Raw genomic sequence first — 17,166 nt, forward strand, 5'->3', positions numbered from 1 at the left:
GCCAAGACGCAGCCCAGCTGGGAGCGAGCCAAGCAGGGAAGGAGCCCGGGTCAGGGCGAAGGAGCCGATGGATGGGGAAACTCTCGTGAGCTGGAGAAATAAAACTCAACCCTAAAGAAAAGGGTCTGAAATCCAGCTGCCGCTGAGGGTGTGATCGGTGGCTCTGACCGGCACGCAGGCCTTACCGCTTTCCACCACTTGCCACCCTAGGACAGAAAAGCACCAAGCAAACCCACAGCGGCCACCGACATCAACGCCTCAGGATCAGGCCCGGGTGCCCACCTGGCCTAGGGATTTTAAAAGCTGCCCACCAGGACTGAGGCACAGCTATGAAGGGGTTAAAACATCCCCCCGCCCCCGCCCAACTCACTGCAGAGAGACCAGCTGTTACTAGAGGCGCCAAATGCTAGTTCCTTGGAGCTGGTGACTTGAGGGGTATCAGAGGCCCCCTGATGGTTTCACCCATCCCCACGGCCCCGTATGCTACTTCCCACATACGCTCCAGGTCTGCACATCTTTTCCCCCCGGCCGGCCCCGCCCCGTCCTAACCAATTCCCCCCGCATGCCAAATACTCACCAGCCAGCTCGTCGGCCAGTCAAAACGCGCTCTCGCACAAGGCACGGTTCGCCTGCGGAACTCCCTGCCACCGGACACCACTGCAGCCGACCGCTGAGCACGATCGCCAAAAGGATTCCAGAGGCGTAGGCGGGAGGACAGGAATAGCGAGAGTCATCACCGTCCATACCAAAATAATCTGGCGAGTTTGGGAGGGGGCTGCACACGCTCCCGCTTCATGGACGAGGCGTAGCGGTCAGGAGGAAAAATTCCCCGCGGGCAGGTCTGCCTCCCGCAAAGCTCTTTCCTCTAAGCAGGTGGCACCGCTGTTGAAGATGGGCTACTGGGTTGCACGAACCACTGATCTGATCGGGTCTGGCACTTCCCATGAGATTAGAAACACAACCCACCCAGAACTGCAACTGGCTAATCCCACAGCGAAGATCGGCGCGCCCAGGTGGGTAGGTGTGGGGCTCCTAGTTTCCACCGGGATGCCGCAAGGCTCTGGCTCTCGCAGCTGGGGGGCTAGAGAGCTCGCCCCACGCCGCTCCCATCTGCGGCAGGGAGAGGAGGCTTTCCAGACAAGTGAGATTTGCCTGTGAGCGACGAAAACAGTGTTCTAAAAATACAGCGCTGCGTTGAAAGGGGGAAGGGAAGAACCCAAACAGCCCTGGCAGGCAGCAAAAGCCATAGAGGACGTCGGCATGCAAAGGGGACCAGCCCCTGCTACATCGACCCAGCCCTCCCCCCCCCCAAAAAACATACCCTGGAACTCCCAGCACCTGAGGGGCTCGCTCAGCCTGGCGCAGAAATATGGGGCCGTGGGGTTTATTTTATTTTTTGCTCTTTTGTGGTTTTATAGAAAAGCAACCAAGGGTGCGAGCCATCAAATCCGGACCCTGAGTTGAGTTGTTCCAAACTTCAGAGGGGTTTGGATTGGAGAGCTGGCGTTCGTGGGGTCCAGGGGTGGGAGGAAGGGGGACTAGGAGTCAGGACTCTTGGGTTCTAGGCCCAGCTCTGGGAGAGGAGTGGGGTCTAGCAGTTAGCAGAAGGCTCTGGGGTTCAGGAATTCTGGGTTCCCAGAGGGGAGTGGGGTCTAGTGGTTAGAGCAAGGGGGCTGGGAGGCAGGAATCCTGATTTCCATTTCCAGCTCATGGAGGGAAGTGTTGTTTAGTGGTAGAGCCAGGTGTTGGCCTTATGGAGCCCTGAATTCTATTCCCAGAGGTCGCAATAGCCTAGTGGTTAGAGCAGAGGACAGGGCGTCAGGACTCCCGCACTCTCTTCCTTGCTGTTCAACCTTGAGCAAGTCGCTTCACCTCACCTCAGTGCCTCAGTTTCCCCAAAGCGGGGACGATGCTGCTGACCCACCTTGGTGAAGTGCTTTGAGGTCTACATCTCATTGCTGGTTTGGCGATACGTGAGGAGACCAGTTAGAACATCAAATGAACGTCGGAAACATCTGACACGCACGTCTCTAATGCACACACCGGAAGGAAAGCATGTTTGTTTCTGACGCTTTCAGGGAAGTAGGATTCGTAGGTGTCGGTTCCTATTGGTGCGGGCCGAGTCTTTACGTTCCTAGACTACGCCATCCCAGGCCCCGCTTTGAAGTGCGGGTCCCACAGGCTGTCTCTCTCTGGCAGCCCAGATGTCACTGGAATTCCCACTGGACAAATTACAGGGTGGGTTTGACGACAATCCAGTAGTGATGAATATAGAACGGAGGACAACAGCTGGAAAAAGCCCGCAGCTAACAAAACAACACACGTTAGCGGGGGCTGGCTTGGAACCTACAGATCTCAAGAATCACTAGCTGGCACAGCCAAATCTTCTGCAACATAAATTACGCCAGGACAGATTCTCCTGCATGCTGGGGTGGATTGAAAACTCTTAAAATGACCAGCTGTCGCTTTAATTTGGAAGGGGTTACCTGGTCCTGCTTGCAGGCTAGGGCCTCTGTAGGGAAGCAGCTGTGTGAGCAGAGTCAGTTTGCAGAGAGCCAACCTGATGTAAGATGGCGGGAGGTGCGCCTCAGTGCTTTAGGGAGCAGCCTGCTTTGTCTCCCTCTGATTGGGCTCTTGTGTGTTATCATTCTGAATTCTAAGAACTAAAGTTGTGTTATGTTCTGACAACACCCAGCAGCTTACAGGGGCGCAGAGAATTCCCTGCATAGAAGGATGTAGGGCCAACAACTGGCCATATGCTCCCCCAGTCACCTGCAGCTCCCAGTTAGGGGAAGGGAACGAACAGCCTCTCCCCTCTAGCTCACGGGCTGGAGTACAGCCCAGCACGGGTCAGCGCCTGAACGCTGACCCTCGTCCTCCAGAAACCACCTGCGTTCAGTCGGAACGGCTCAGGAGCAAAACCAGACCGAATCCGTCCCCCTGAGAGTCATGCCTCACGGTATGGGCGTGGATGCAGAGCACCCAGCATGCGTTCCAGTGCAAGCTAGAAGGCCCAGCGTGGCTCCCGGGGTGCGTACCCGGCTCTCTGGCCCGCGCTGAGCTGTTTACATGGCTATTGTTAGCCGCGCTCGCTGGATTCAAGCTAGCTCAGGTAGGGTAGTCCATGGCCAGCTTTTGCTGCGGCGCTGTACCCTAAACGCCCCACGCTGGTGGCACACCTTGCCAGCACTTCCGGCACCAAGGCCAAGCAGCGGACGGGCCAGGAGCAAAGGAGACTCCTCTTGCTCCAGATCCGGGCCTGCAGGGAGAGTTTGCCCTGCGGCTGCCCACGCTGGAGCAGGCTGGCACCTTTCAGCCCCCGACACCCGCCCCTTTGTGGTGAGACAGAGACCCTGGCACCTGCCTGCCTGCTTCCAGGGCACCTCTCCCCACAGCTTTTCCTTCACGCCCTCCCTGTCTGGGGTCTCACAGGGTCGTGGCTAAGACAGGGGCCATCCAGAAGGAATGGGGCTGGGGGGACGGGACACCCTCAGACTGGGGGGGGGGGGGGGGGGGGTCTATTTTCTCGCCTCTCATCCATTTCTGAATCAGGGTAGAGTTCCTGCAGGCAACTCCCACTGCCTCCTTGAACTGATCCGGCGCCGTCCAGGGCTCACGGCGCAGAGGCCAACACTGGATCCTTGCTTTTGTCCCTGTGACCGGCGTCCTGGTGTCATCATTTGTCCTTCCCCCCCCACCCCCGTTTAACCAATTCCCCATTTGAGGGGGCGGGCCTTCGGCTTTGACAGGCTCCACCCACCCTCCCAGGGTTTCTCAGGCCTGCACCTTCCACCAGCACGGAACGCCCACGGAAACGTACCAGACAGACAGAGGGGACAGACCAACCGACCTCGGAGCTGGCTGGCCCTGGGCAGAGTCCCGGGCTGGCTGATCAGGTGGGGGCTTAGCCACGGTGAAGGATTTAAAAAAAACCCATTCAAATAAAGACATTTTGCAATGTGATCTGGGTGTTGGAGCCGAGCTCAGAGGCTGCATCTGAACCTCAAGCCTCTATGCACAGCCCTACAGCAAAATCTTTCTTCCCCCCCCGCCCCCCACTTTTTAGATCCAATTACAAAGCTAATTGGCTTAGCGGAACTACTGCTTAGACTAGAGTCTCTCCTCTCCGGCAAAGCTCTGTCACTCACACACACAGCCCCCAGCCAGCTGCTCCAGTCCCGTCCGGACTCCTTCACTACCCACACAGGGATGGGGGCCCCATCCTGCCCTTCCACAACCCCCGGGGAGCCAAAGTCTCGCGATGGCCCCTGCCCAAAAGAGCTTCTGCTCTGATGGATGCACACAGAGCGGACGGGATGCCCTGGGGCTCCCAGGGGGAACCCACCCTACCTCAGCCGCTCCGGTGCCGATCTGGTGAAGCCAGCAGAGCCGCAGTGGTGTCAAACCAGAGCACGGTCCTCCTGGCATAATTCACGGCATCACACGGCCATCGCCAGACGAAAGTCGTGCCCTCTCCCAGGTCTCCAGATGCCAAGGCTCACACGATCTGGTGTTTTTCCTTAAAAGCCCCAGCTCCCGGAGTCTCAAGAGTCTCATGGAATCACGGCTTTCCTTTTAAAAATAAATACGTTTCTAGCTCTCGTGAGTGTGGAAAAAGGCTGGACAATCAAACACTCCGGAAGGCTCCAAACCCAGGAAGCCGATAGAGAAAAAGAACCAAACGTTTTTTCATTTTTAGAAAGAAAAAAAATCTGGTTTTGAAGCCAAACGTGATTTGTATGGAGCCGGACTCTGAAGTTTTGAAGCCTGGGGTAGATGCCGCTGAGTTTGCCCCCTCTCCCTACCTAGGGCCTTGTTCCCCATGGCCTTCCTCCAGGTCTGGGCAGCATCACCCCACTGAAGCCAACACCGACCCAACTGGGGTAAGACCTTGGCTACACACAGATGTAGCATCTCAACCGGCCAGTGCACGCTAACCCTATGGCAGTCAGTTTTAAACCAATATAAGCACCTCCCCCCAGGGGTCAGCATCAGAGACCCAAGGCATCTCCTGCCCCTGTTCCTTCAGGTCCCCAGAGAATTCCTACCAGCCGGTGGTTTGAGCGGCCCCAATCCCAATTCCTCCCATCTCTGTGTTTACCCTCCGCTCCCTTTCTGCTTCCTTCGGCGACTCCTACACGGCCTTTTTAGCTCTCGCGCCTTCTAGCCCCTGTGGGTTTCCTCCTGTTCTCACCTGGTGGTGTCATTGAGGTGTGCAGGGCGGTGGGGAATCAGACCCCGGGGGCAGCTCAGGCTGGTGGATTTTGGATGGGACCGGTACCGCACAGAGCCAGACACCGCTGCAAAGCCGACCCCCGGGCCCGGTTCGCCACAGGCACTCGGAGACCCAGTGGCCGTTTCCCGTTGCCCCCTCAACAGCGACAGGGATTAGCCGGCCTCGGAACACTGCCTGGGCCGTGCGACGGGCCCCACTGCACGAACCCTCCGCACTCCTAAGGCCGCGTGCTGAGAAAGCCGGGCCCGGCGAATGGGGGATTCTGTTCAACAAGCCAACGTGGTTCGGGCTGCTCGTCGAAAGAAACGGGGACGCCTAACTCAAGCGAACTAACTCCAGTCACAAAGCTAGTGAAGGCAAGGCAGTGGGTGGTTTGCACACGGTCAGCAGGTCGAGTCCCTCTCCCCCCCGCATCCCTCCTCTCCGTAGCCTTGAAATTGACCCGTTAACTGGTGTGACACCACACTGCCTTGTCTTCACCTGAGTTCCGAACACACCCGCAGAAGCGGATTTAAATCACCAGGTGGAACGCCTCAATGTAAAGAACTGATTTGAATCAGCGCTAAAATACAACCAGAGCTGTCCAGAGTGGAGCTCTGGTAAATATCTTAAACCCCGGGGGGGGGGGATCGCGAGCTGATTTCAGGAGGTCCGCAGGGCCCCGCGGCTGAAACTCCGAGCCCTGGCGCCATCCTCCCCCCTTGGAACAAAAGCCCCAAGCCCTGGCACTGGCCCCCCCCCACCCCCACAGGGCTAAAGCCCTGAGACCCCCCCACACCACAGCTGAAGCCCAGCACCCCAAATGGGGGGGGGGGGCACGGAAGAGGGGCTCCAGGAAATAATCTATGAGAATTTAAGCCTTGATTTTAATCAACTTTTCCATTTGTACTTCAGTTATTTGCTAAAGAAAGATGCCGTCTCACTGGTTGTAATAACCATTAAAACATGCGGATTTACAACCACAGCCTTTGCACTAGTTGTGGGACATCTTTTCACAGGCCAGGTGGGTCCCCTGTAACTCTAGACCCATTTCTTTAAGCAATTATATTGCTTCACATTTTCAGATTCGTATGAATTGTACATGTTTTGTATGGTTGACCATGGTGAGATATTGCTTATTTACTAGGTGATTAACTTAGTGCTCATGATTGGTGTCACAGGGCATCAGGATGGTAACTGGAATTTAGTTACCCTTACAAAACTGTGTGTGTGTGTGTGTGTGTGTAAGGAGTTTAGGCCTTATTATCTTTTGTATTAAATTCAGATTTCATTTTAAACAAGAAAAAATATAATTTAAATAAACAAAAAAAAAATCTGATTTAAATTTAAAAAAAACCCTCAATCTTTCTCCCCCCTGGAGCACACTGTTATTAGCGAAGACAAAGTCTGAGACACCGAGGGCCTGATTCTCACCCACAGGTCCGACTGACACCAGCAAGAGCTGCGGAGGGATCTCACGTCGGGTTTCTAATGGAGCCACCACTCTTGAGAGATGTTGGCCGGTCCCTTCACACTGCAACCAGGATTCACGCTGGAAGGGGAGATCGACCCTGAGCTCAGAGCGTGACCGTCGCAGTGTAGACACACTTCCGCTGGCTCGATCTAGGTCGTACCTCTGCTTGCAGTGCAAACATCCTTGCTTCAGTCATTAAGGTGCTTGCTTGGGACCCTGGAGACGCAGGTTCAGTTCCCTGCTCCCGGTGCAAGTCACGCAGCGTATGCGCTGGAGTCTGTGGAGCCGGTCTCGGAGACTCGCTGCTGCTCACTGTGTAGACGGACCTTAGTCTCTCTGGCCAGAGGGCCCCATGTGGAATGGGGAGAGACTAGCCCGCCCTGCCGGCAGGGCTGCTGGGAGGATTATAGGTTGTTGGGTGCTGCAGTGCGATGCTCACTGGAGTCTGGGCCTGTTTCATATCACCCACTAGGACGGTTTCTGGAGACAGGCTCAAGCAGTTGCAATCTAGGCTCTGATCCTAAGGTCAAGGATCAGGCTCAGCGCGGTGGTTCTTGCCCGTCCCTAGCTGCACCCGTGGTTATTTGTAACGGTTTTCTAGAATTTAAAGGCGGTCTCCCACGTGCTTTTCTTTTTCTCTTTCCCGGCGGCTCTCGCATCTTTTCCCGAAACACAAACCCGCCTCTTCGATCCAACGTGGGTCACTCAACCTAGGAGCTCCAAGCAGTGCAGTGTCTCCCCCTGCTGGGGAACAAGAGATACTCCAGTCCAAGGAGATTCTTAATACTAAGCGGCATGCCCAGATTGGAACCTGAAATCCACAAGGCACCTATAACCCAGGCAGTGCGAATATCCCCGGCTCTGTTCAGACCTGGGAAAGCCAGCAAGGGGGTGCTCCCAAGTTAGAGCAGCCAGGGAACTTGTAAGTCTATTGGCCTTTCTACTGAGATCAAGACGCCAACACCTCTCCGCTGACGGGCTTCACAGCCTAGCCAGGCCTGATTTAAACAGGAAACCCACGGGAGAGATGCTCTACCGCCCAAAGCGCGCTGGAAGGAAAATCTTGCGGCTAAAACCCTGCACTCGGACTCAGCTATTTCCTGCTCTACCACTGACTTGCAACATGTCACTTACATCTAGCTGTGACTTTATTGACCCGTCTCTAAAATGGGAACAATACAATAGTCACCGACTGCACAAGGGGTTTAATTCAAGCACTGTGAAAAAGCACATCACGAAAATAAGTTACGGTCCCTATCCCCGAGACATCCCCATTCCCTTCCTTGCATAATACCCAGCACTTACATGTGCACTTCCTACAGCCCAAGCACCCTACAAATGCCAATGGTTTCCCGCATTGTGAGGGAAGGACTAAGCGTTAGTCCAGAGGGGTAAACTGAGGCAGGGTGCATGGAAGTGACTTGCCCCAACATCACACTATGCCCGTGGCAGGGCTGGAGTTGGAGTCAAATAGTTCTCGGCTTCTGGCGCCACGTTCAGACCACGCCTCCCTCCACAGCAGAAAGACGTGATGTAGAGAACTAGATTTCCTTCCACCCTTACCCAGCGTACACAGGGACCAGTTTGAACATCCAGCTTTCACCCCACTGCCCCTAGACTTCCCAGGGGAGGGCCAGTAAGGCAAGAATTCACTGCTCAGCAGAGACACGCCAGGCAGCACCTTCCCATTAAACGAGGGTCTTTCCAAAGCCCAAAGCTGAATCCCTCACCTACATCCCCTATCCTGACAGGCCAGCAGCAAACCAGCCACCGTCTTCCCCCAGGGCCTGATCCAAACTCCACCCAAGTCAATGGGAGCCTTTCCTCTGACTTCCAATTGTCTTTGGATCCGGTCTCGGAGGCGGGGGAGAAGGTAACGTGCCCAGCTCAGAAGCACAATGGGGCCTCAGTCTTGGCTAGGATTTCTAGGTGCTTCCATAATAAGAGTGATAGAGCCAATCTCCTATTAACAGGAACCACTCCAGAAGGAACACACAAGCCTAATCTCCGATCACATGAGCTGCTTATTTAAGCAGATTTCAGTATTAAATAGCCAAAGATTAAATGCCAAAAAAATATAAAGAGTTCCCGCATGACTTACTCTCTGACCAGATGAGTCACGGGAACAGTGAGGAAGACGAGTGGTAAGAGCCAGAGACTGAGGCGGGTCAGAAGTTCTGTGTTCTGCTCTGCATCCAAATCATTACGGCGTGACCTCAGCCAAGTGATTGCGCGTCTCTGCCTCAGTTTCCCCATTCGCAAACCGAGAATAATCCTGATTAACATACCTCCCGGGGTTGATACAAGCCTTTAATTAAATGTCAGTAAAGCACCTTCAAATCCTGGGATGGACGATGCTTTAATGAAAAGCCGGCATTTTATAATCATGAATTTGTCTTGGATTTAGCAGGGCGCGTTCAGGCTGAGATTTTACAAGTTCACGGAGCCAGGAAACAAAGTCATGTGGCTCCCAGCAGTCGTCACTTCACTGAGCGTGTGCGTTTTAAGGGTTTTCTATTGCTAATTATAAAGAGGAACTTCTCTGCCATGATCTATGGGCATTGCAGGAGGATTGGGGTTGCTGTGGGAAACAGAACTTGGCTCTCAGTGTTGTTTGTAAAACCTCAGCCACATGGACAGGGCGCTCGGGGTCTCGTTTCCTTGTTCTTATTATTTTTTTTAATAAAGGCAAACAAGGATTTGCCCAGTAGGCCAAGGAGCCCAGGGTCTCCCCTCTGCCTCATTCTTTTCTATCAATAGTTACATACATCTATTGGATCAGACACTCAGACCAAACATTCAGAAACGGGGGCCGACACTTGGGCCTCTAGTTAGAGCTCCCCAATGGGAGCAGCTGGTTGCTTAGCATTTTTTAACCTTACAGATGGGGAAACTGAGGCCCGACTTGCACTCAAGGTCATACAGCGACTCAGTGGCAGAGACAGGATTAGAACTCAGGCCAGAGCATTGGACTGGGACTCTGGGGACCTGGTTATCTAATCCCAGCAGTGCTACTGGGTGACTTGGGCAAGTCACGTCCCTGCTCTGTGCCTCAGTTTCCCCATCTGTAAAATGGGGATAGCGATACTGAGCTGCTTTGTAATGCACTTTGAGATCTACGGAGGAAAAGGGCATATAACAGCCAGGTATTCGTAGAACCCCATGCTCAAAGCACTAGACAAAGCCTTTCCAGCCTTGTTTCTTAATTTTTTTTTTTTTAATTAGTGAAAAAATGACAGGAAGATCAAGACTGCAACTTTCCAGGTGCAAAGCACCTCTCTGAAAATATCCAGGACCTGATTCTCCATGGCTCTGAACCTGCACGTGGTCGTTTACACCAGCGCAAAGCGGGTGTGAAATGCAACCAAATCCCAACGGCAGCGGTTTGCATCCATTCCCCACTGGTGCTATCGAGGTGCAGGGCCCTGGAGAATCAGGCCCTAAGTGCAGTGGGGGACCCTGGATGGTTTAGGGAACAGCTACATCCAGAGATCAGCAACAGGAGATCCCAGCCTCCCAGAAATTGAGGAGGTCGGAAAGCTTGGGTGACGCAGCACAAGGCGGGAACAAGCCGCATTTCCCCTTCTGGCTTAATTAATTTCTTACGACTAGCCGCAGGGCTCTTCGATGACGCTCAGGGAAGGGAGTCCAGAGCCAGGAAGGGGAAGGGAAAGCAATGTGAACTCCGCCTAGGGAGGGGGGGGATGGAGAAGATGCAGTGGCAATTCCATGACACTTCCTTAATGCAGGCAGCCCAACTATTCCCAGCCCGACCACTGGAGAAGAGCCGGAAGGGAGCCGAGCCACAGTGTTTATATAACCTACTCTGCTTTTGGAAGGGAGGAGGGGGCTGGGGACACTTGGTATCATCCGGATTTCTCACCCCCCAGGATGGTAAGAATCCATGGACCCTGTGAATTCCGAAAGCTGACAGGCTCCCCCCCCCGACTCTAAAAACACCAGGCCCATCAAGTGTCACCTTGCCTGGCCCGCTGAGGCTAGGTTTCCAGCTGCGACTGCTGATGTGTTGACTCTGAACCCTAATGATGGCCGACTCAATGTCAGTTTCACTGGTATGTTTGTTTGTACTATGGAAGCCCTATTGGTCAAGGTACTGTACAGAGAGTCTCTATCCCAAGGAGCTTCCAATCTAAGTAGACAAAGGAAGGATTTTTCTCATTTTATACTTGGGGCACTGAGGCACAGAAAGGGCCAGCGACTTGCCCACGGTCACCCAAAAAGTCTGTGGCAGAGCTGAGATTGAACCCAGATCTCTTGAGTTCTAGGTCAGAGCTCCAATTACAAGCCCACCCACTGCTCATTTGCACCAGCTATCACGGTGGAGCTTGAAGCTGGGGGAGACACTTGACAGGAATTCCATCCCTCCCCCCACCCCAGCAACCCTTCCAGCTGTGACGATGGTTTAGACCAGGGGTACACAAACATCTGGGGGTACTCAGAGGTCTTCCGGGGGGGGAAATCAGCTCACCTAGATATAGGGTGACCAGATGTCCCGATTTTATAGGGACAGTCCCGATTTTTGGGTCTTTTTCTTATATAGGCTCCTATTACCCTCCACCCCCATCCCGATTTTTCACATTTGTTGTCTGGTCACCCTACCTAGTTTTACAACAGGCGACATAAAAAGCACTAACGAAGCCAGTACAAACTACAATTTCATACAGACAATGCCTTGTTTATACTGCTCTATAGACTAGCCACTGAACTGTAAGTACAAGATTTATATTCCAATCGATTGATTGTATAATTATAGGGTAAAAGTGAGAAACTCAGCAACTGTTCAGTAACAGCCGGCGGCGGTGACACTTTCGTATTTTTAGGTCTGATTTTGCAAGCAAGTCGTTTTTAAGTGAGGTGAAACTCGGGGGTACGCAGGACCAATCAGACTCCTGAAAGGGGTCCAGTCATCTGGGAAGGTTGAGAGCCACAGGTTTACCCGGTAAACGACTGGTGAGCGATTGTCCCTTTTGCCTCTTCCCAGGGCCAAAGCATCATCCCCCAGGGACATGTGAACTTTCCCCAGTCACAGGCTGTTAGCTTTAAAGCCTAATTAGGACCACTTAAATGCCAACTTGGTTAGCAATTGCACTGCCGTCTGCAGAACGTAATGCCCAACGCCTCCCTCTAAGCACCTGGCTGCAGAGTTTGAAGGCTCCATACAGAACAGTTAAACAGCCAGTGCTCTTCCGGGGACTGATACCCACTGCCTTAGTCCGACAGGAAGAAAAAAAGTTCCAGCCGGGCTGATTTCTCCTATGAAATAAACTTACTTCGGCGGGAGCAGCAGCCGGGGGAATTGGGTTTTCACAAGCTAATAAGTGCAGGTCAGCACCTCTGTATTTCCTAAGAGAGCACTCCCTCAGGAGGACCAGGCAGAAGGGAAAACTAAAGGATCAAACGATTAGTTTCTCACGAGGAGCCCTGAACGAGATCAGGGCACCATTGTGCCTGGCGCTGGATGAACACATAGTAAAAGCCAGCCCTGGACCCAAAGAGTTTATAAGCTAGAGACAAGCCAGACAAAGCGGTGGGGGAGGGAGCGAGTGGTATTATTAGTGCCTGGCAGCCTAAAGTCTTGATCCTCGATTGAGATGCCCAGGCACGACTGCGCCTCGGTTCCCCATCTGTAAAATGGGTCTGGCCCTCATCCCCAAGGTCACACAGAGTCTGGAGCCGAGGCAGGAATTTTCTCCAGCCATCCTGAGTCCCAGCTCAGTGCCTCAGCCACAGGGTCATCCTTGGTCAGTTTCCCATCCAGCGGGGGAAGCCCACAGGATCCTACCGAACATTTTCTCGGCGATGGAGCCCTGGCGCCGGGGCAGCCTGCCCGGTGGGCTGCTCGGTCGGCCCTGCTCCTGTCTCCCACGCTGCGTGTACAGCACCTGGCACGCCAGGGCCCTCAGCTGAGTCGGGTGGGGCCCTACTCAGAAATGCCAGCAAGGGGCAAGCAAAGGCTCCTCACCCCAAGCAAGCCGCTCCCCGTCCCACGCCCTCCACCAGCCCCCACAGCTTGGTTACAGCACAATGCAACAGCCCGGGGGGGGGGGGGGCTGAGCACAAAAAAGGATCGTCCCACCCTGGCCTGAGCATTTCCAGACACATCAATTAGGCCTGCAGGGATCACAAATTCAACGGCAACACACACAGCAGCGGCTTTCCAGGCACGTCTTCCAGAACCGCCGAGAGGCCTGCTCCCAGCCGGGGCTCCAGTGCCCACAAATGTGCTGTTGCCAAGGAGACCGCTCGGCTGCCATCTCGCTCCTCGCAACCTTTGTTTACAGCTTGCTTTTGCTTTTTCTTTTTTTGTAAAAAGGACATTCAATTACTTCGAACGAGCCTCTTTAGCCAGCTAAACTGCCTGGCTCTGTCACCACAATCCAGGCCTGGGAGCTGCGTTCCAAGGTCCTGCGGTGCCCCCCCACACACACCATTATCTGTGTTGCACTCAAGCCAAAGGGGAATCTTCATGAGCACTCTGCTGTATAGGTCTTCTGACACACAGTCAAGCACTCCCAATTCCACCCAGTAGAGGGTAGGGGACACACACACACTGCAGCAAGCAACCCAAAATGCTACAATACAAGGTACCCCAGGCACAGAGCTCAAAGAACCTCAGAACCACGGAGCTAACAGATCAACAGGGGGTGTAACTTCACCTGGGCACCCCCCGGGCATAGGAGACACGTGCTGTGCCATTCTCAGCCGGCACGGACAATGCAACCCCCCAGGACCAAACGTGAAGAGGTTTATTAAATATATACAGGGCCATAAGCAGACCACCTGCAGCTCTCATTGGCTTCAAGGGGCCCTGTGGGCACTCAGCATCTCTGAGCGCATATGTTCTGGGGAACAATCGAGCGCTGGCAGGAGCAGGGACCAGAGGACCGAATGGGTCTTTCCCACTGAGGATACTCCCCCGATCCCCAGCAGGGACCACCGATGTGTCCCTTGGTACCTCGCCGGGACGGAGACGCCCTGGCCCCGGGAGCCTGTACGCCCACGGCAGGATTTCCCCAACCCGAGCCTCTGACACCACACTGGCCTCCCTGCTCTTCCGCAGAAAGTCAGCACAACACGTGACTTTGCCGGCCAACGAGGACAGGAGACCCGTGGCCTCGCGGTGAAAGCACAGGACGCCTGGGTTCTCTTCCCAGCTCCAACACTGGCTGGCAAGTCACTACCCGTCCCCGCGTCTCCGTTTCTTCAGGGGTAAAACAGGGAGAATACTCCAGGCCTGAACCAACGCCAGCCTGCCCGGCACCATGGGTCAGCCCCCAGTTAGCACTATACCAAGCCCCAGGTCGACCTGTAACTTCCCAGCAGCAGAGGGGAGACCCTGGGCTGGGAAGTGCCCGCAGCAGAGACGCAACATCCCTTTACGCTGCATGCGACAGACATGAGATGAACAGAGCTCCCGGTTCCCCCCGGCCCGGCTGGGCTACGGTGGCGGACAAAGGCCTGCTCTTTTGGGAGCTGGAAACCACTAGTTCAGAGCTCTGGGGTGGAATGTACGGGGAGCAGGATCTCAAACACACACCCCCTCAAGTGACAGGAGATGGCTGCCTTTCTGCTCCTTAACAACTTTGCCACCCGAACAGGAAACCCCCGTCACATCAGCTCTCCAACTTGGCGTCTGCTGCTGGCAAATCTGCCACTCCATTAGGCCTGTTCCCCCAAATCTAAGGCTCCCCCACTGCAGTGCTGGGCCTGTTCCCATGGAGTGGACATCTGGTGGGGGGCGGGGGGACCAGCTCCCCATCCGTATAGGTTAGAACCGGTCTGTGGGCTCCCCAGCTCCTTCTGCCAAGCCACTAACATAACCAATGCGAGCAGAGCAAGGCACGTTAGGTGACATCTTTTATTGGCCCGGCTTCCGTCGGCGAGAGAGACCGAGTTATACAGCGCTCGCCTTACCTCACCCACCTCGTCCCTCTAATAGCCTGGGTCCAACCCAGCTACTACACTGCAAACAACGACGCCAGAGCAAACAGGGACTCGCCCCAGTCGACAGCATTTCCCCTTTCATCCGGGCCTAGGCCAAAGAACTTCGTTAGCCCCGACGGGCTCATTCACACACAAGTAGGGGGCTGCAGATCCCGGCACCTGCGTCTCTGGAGCACCCACTGAAATGCAGCCACTTCTGGGGTGGATGGCAGCAGCCACCTCACACACACTCCCTCCCCCCCCCACTCAGAGCGAAGACTTGGAGAATTTAAGAGAAAGCCGCCTGGAAGCCAGTCTATAGCAGAGCCGTTCCTGCTAGGCGATGACCCATTGGTTCCAAGTAGCTGGAAACCGCATACTCAAAGCACGCCCCTCTAGGCCACCTCCTGCCTCCCCCAGCTTAGAGCCACGAGCCGCAGGTACGAACCACAACCCTGTACCCGCCCAGGGCAGGGAGCCGACCGAGCTCCCCGCTCACCTGACTCGTTCTGGGAGTTCATGTTGTCCGGTAGGCAGGCGGCGTCCTGGCCAGAGGCCGGTCGGCGAAGGGTCTTTGGGAAGCAAGCGGCTTGGCGGGCGTCTGACAGCGTTCCCAGGAGGCGTGGCTGGCTGCAGCTCTATCACCAGCCCAGGGTCTCAGGCATCCCTCGTGGCCAGCCTGTCGGAGGAGCCCTGCTGGAGAGCAACAACAGTCAGAGGCTTTGGGTCCCTCCCAATTCCAGGGCTACGAGGCAAGACACCCCAGTTCTCCCCTCCCTCCTGCAGAAGAAGGGGCCGGGTGATGGGCCACCTCCTTCTGCGGATTGGGCTTCTCCCCAGAACTGGCTAGACTGAGCCGGACCCCCAGGATCTGCCACTGGGGGAGATCTATATATCTACAGGCCCATGCGCCCGGCGGGCTCGATTCTCCCCTTGCGCTAGTGGAGGGCCGGAGTCAGCGATGCTGTGAGTCGGAGGAGAACGGGGCCCTGTACAGCACGCGTGGCTTTGCTGCCCTCGAGCACAGCTTCCTGTCTGCCTAGCTGGAGAGAGCCAAGCAGGTGCGAACAAAGCTACTGACCCAGCCGACCAGGTACAAGCAGGTGCCTTCCACAAAGCAAGCCCTCGCCACCGCAGACAACCTGGGGGTCACTCAGCACTCGACCACGAGAGCTGGGATCCTCCTCTTCCAAATGCAAAGGAAGCAGCGCCAACAGCTATCAGCAGTATAGGACTTCTGACACACAGATGAGCAGTTCCGATTCCCTCCAGTAAGGGGCAGCAGTGACATTCTAGTCCAGTGGTATTTCTATGACCCACCAAGACCAGGGCCCCGCTGTGCCAGGTGCTGGGCAGACACAGCAAGAGACGACCCCTGGCCCAGAGGATTTACAATCCAAATAGACAAGACAGAAACCACGATGATCCCATTTTACAGACGGGGAACAGAAGCACAGAGAGATGAATGACCTGCGAAGCGAACCCAGGCCTCCTGAGCCCTAGCACCTTAACCACAAAACCATCCTTCCACTGACCAGCTGGGTGACCTTGGGCAAGTTGGTGCCCCTCTGTGCCTCAGTTTCCCCATCTGAGGGGTAGTGATACTGACCTCCTTTGTAAAGTGCTTTGAGGTCGACAGATGCAAAGCACTCGAGATTTACAAATGATGATTATCCGGCACCCAGAGCAACAATGGAAAGTCATTTTTTAACTCCGAACGTTTCTCTATGACAAATCCATCCACACCGCTCCAGGATCAAGCCCTGCTCCCCATCCAAGCCTCCCTTGATTTCAACAGCAGCAGGATCTCACCCCTTCTCCCTGTAGCGCCAGGCCAGACGCTCCCCTGAAGGCAGAGCACACACACAGCGATGCAGGGCTTTACTGATACCCAAACACATCTTGCATCTTCTGAGCTAATCCTCTGCTAACGGGATTGCCACCAGAGATGGGAGGAGACCGAGCTAGCCAGGCAGCCCGGCCGCGAGTCTCCCATTCGGACAGGAGAAGGTCCGTTTAAAAACGGACTGAGATTCCAGAAAAAAACGATTTCCCGATGCACTCACTGCACTGCTGCATCACAGCCCGCAGCTCGCTACAGTCGGCCCAGAGGCCAGCCAGAGAGGGCCCTGCCAGCGCAAGCCAGCCATTTCAGGGGATAGCCGAGGAAGCAGGCAGCATCGTCTAGTGGGTAGAGCGCCAAAGATCTGGGTTCTAGTCCCGACTCTACCACCTGCAGCCTACAATTGGCTTCCCCATTCAGGGCCTCTGGCTCCCTTGCCCAGTTGGATGGGCCGAATGTCTCTCTCGGACGCGGTTCATGCAGCCCCCAGTGCCAGGGGGCCTTCAGGTACTACTGGCATAAGAGTGAAGACTCCAGATGTAGATTCTGGATGGGCCCCCCAAGGAGCCCTGGTTTCCCCAGCTGGGATTAAACAGGCCCCTGCTGCCCTGGGGGCTCCCCTCCTTGCTAAGGCAGGGAAATGGGTTCCCCAGCATGGGGAGGGGTGGCGGGTTAGGGGTTAGCTTGGAG

The 17,166-nt window shown here is 55.1% G+C and overlaps 1 protein-coding gene across 2 annotated transcripts in view; it reads right to left on the reverse strand.

Annotated features, from left to right (window-relative positions):
• HDAC5 (histone deacetylase 5) overlaps window positions 1–17,166 on the reverse strand; it is a 103,358-nt gene that overhangs the window by 71,117 nt on the left and 15,075 nt on the right. The window contains exon 2 of one of the 2 annotated variants that reach the window (XM_026654850.2): window positions 15,133–15,326. In XM_026654850.2, the coding sequence (XP_026510635.1) occupies window positions 15,133–15,154 (22 nt within the window). In that variant the 5' untranslated portion in view covers window positions 15,155–15,326. Of the gene's footprint in view, window positions 1–15,132; window positions 15,330–17,166 lie in introns of both variants that reach the window. The other variant, XM_026654849.2, reaches the window with a different exon arrangement.

This window comes from Terrapene carolina, unplaced genomic scaffold (genome assembly GCF_002925995.2).
Source record: "Terrapene carolina triunguis isolate 2854851 unplaced genomic scaffold, T_m_triunguis-2.0 Scaffold193, whole genome shotgun sequence".
Classification (NCBI taxonomy): Eukaryota; Metazoa; Chordata; order Testudines; family Emydidae; genus Terrapene; species Terrapene triunguis.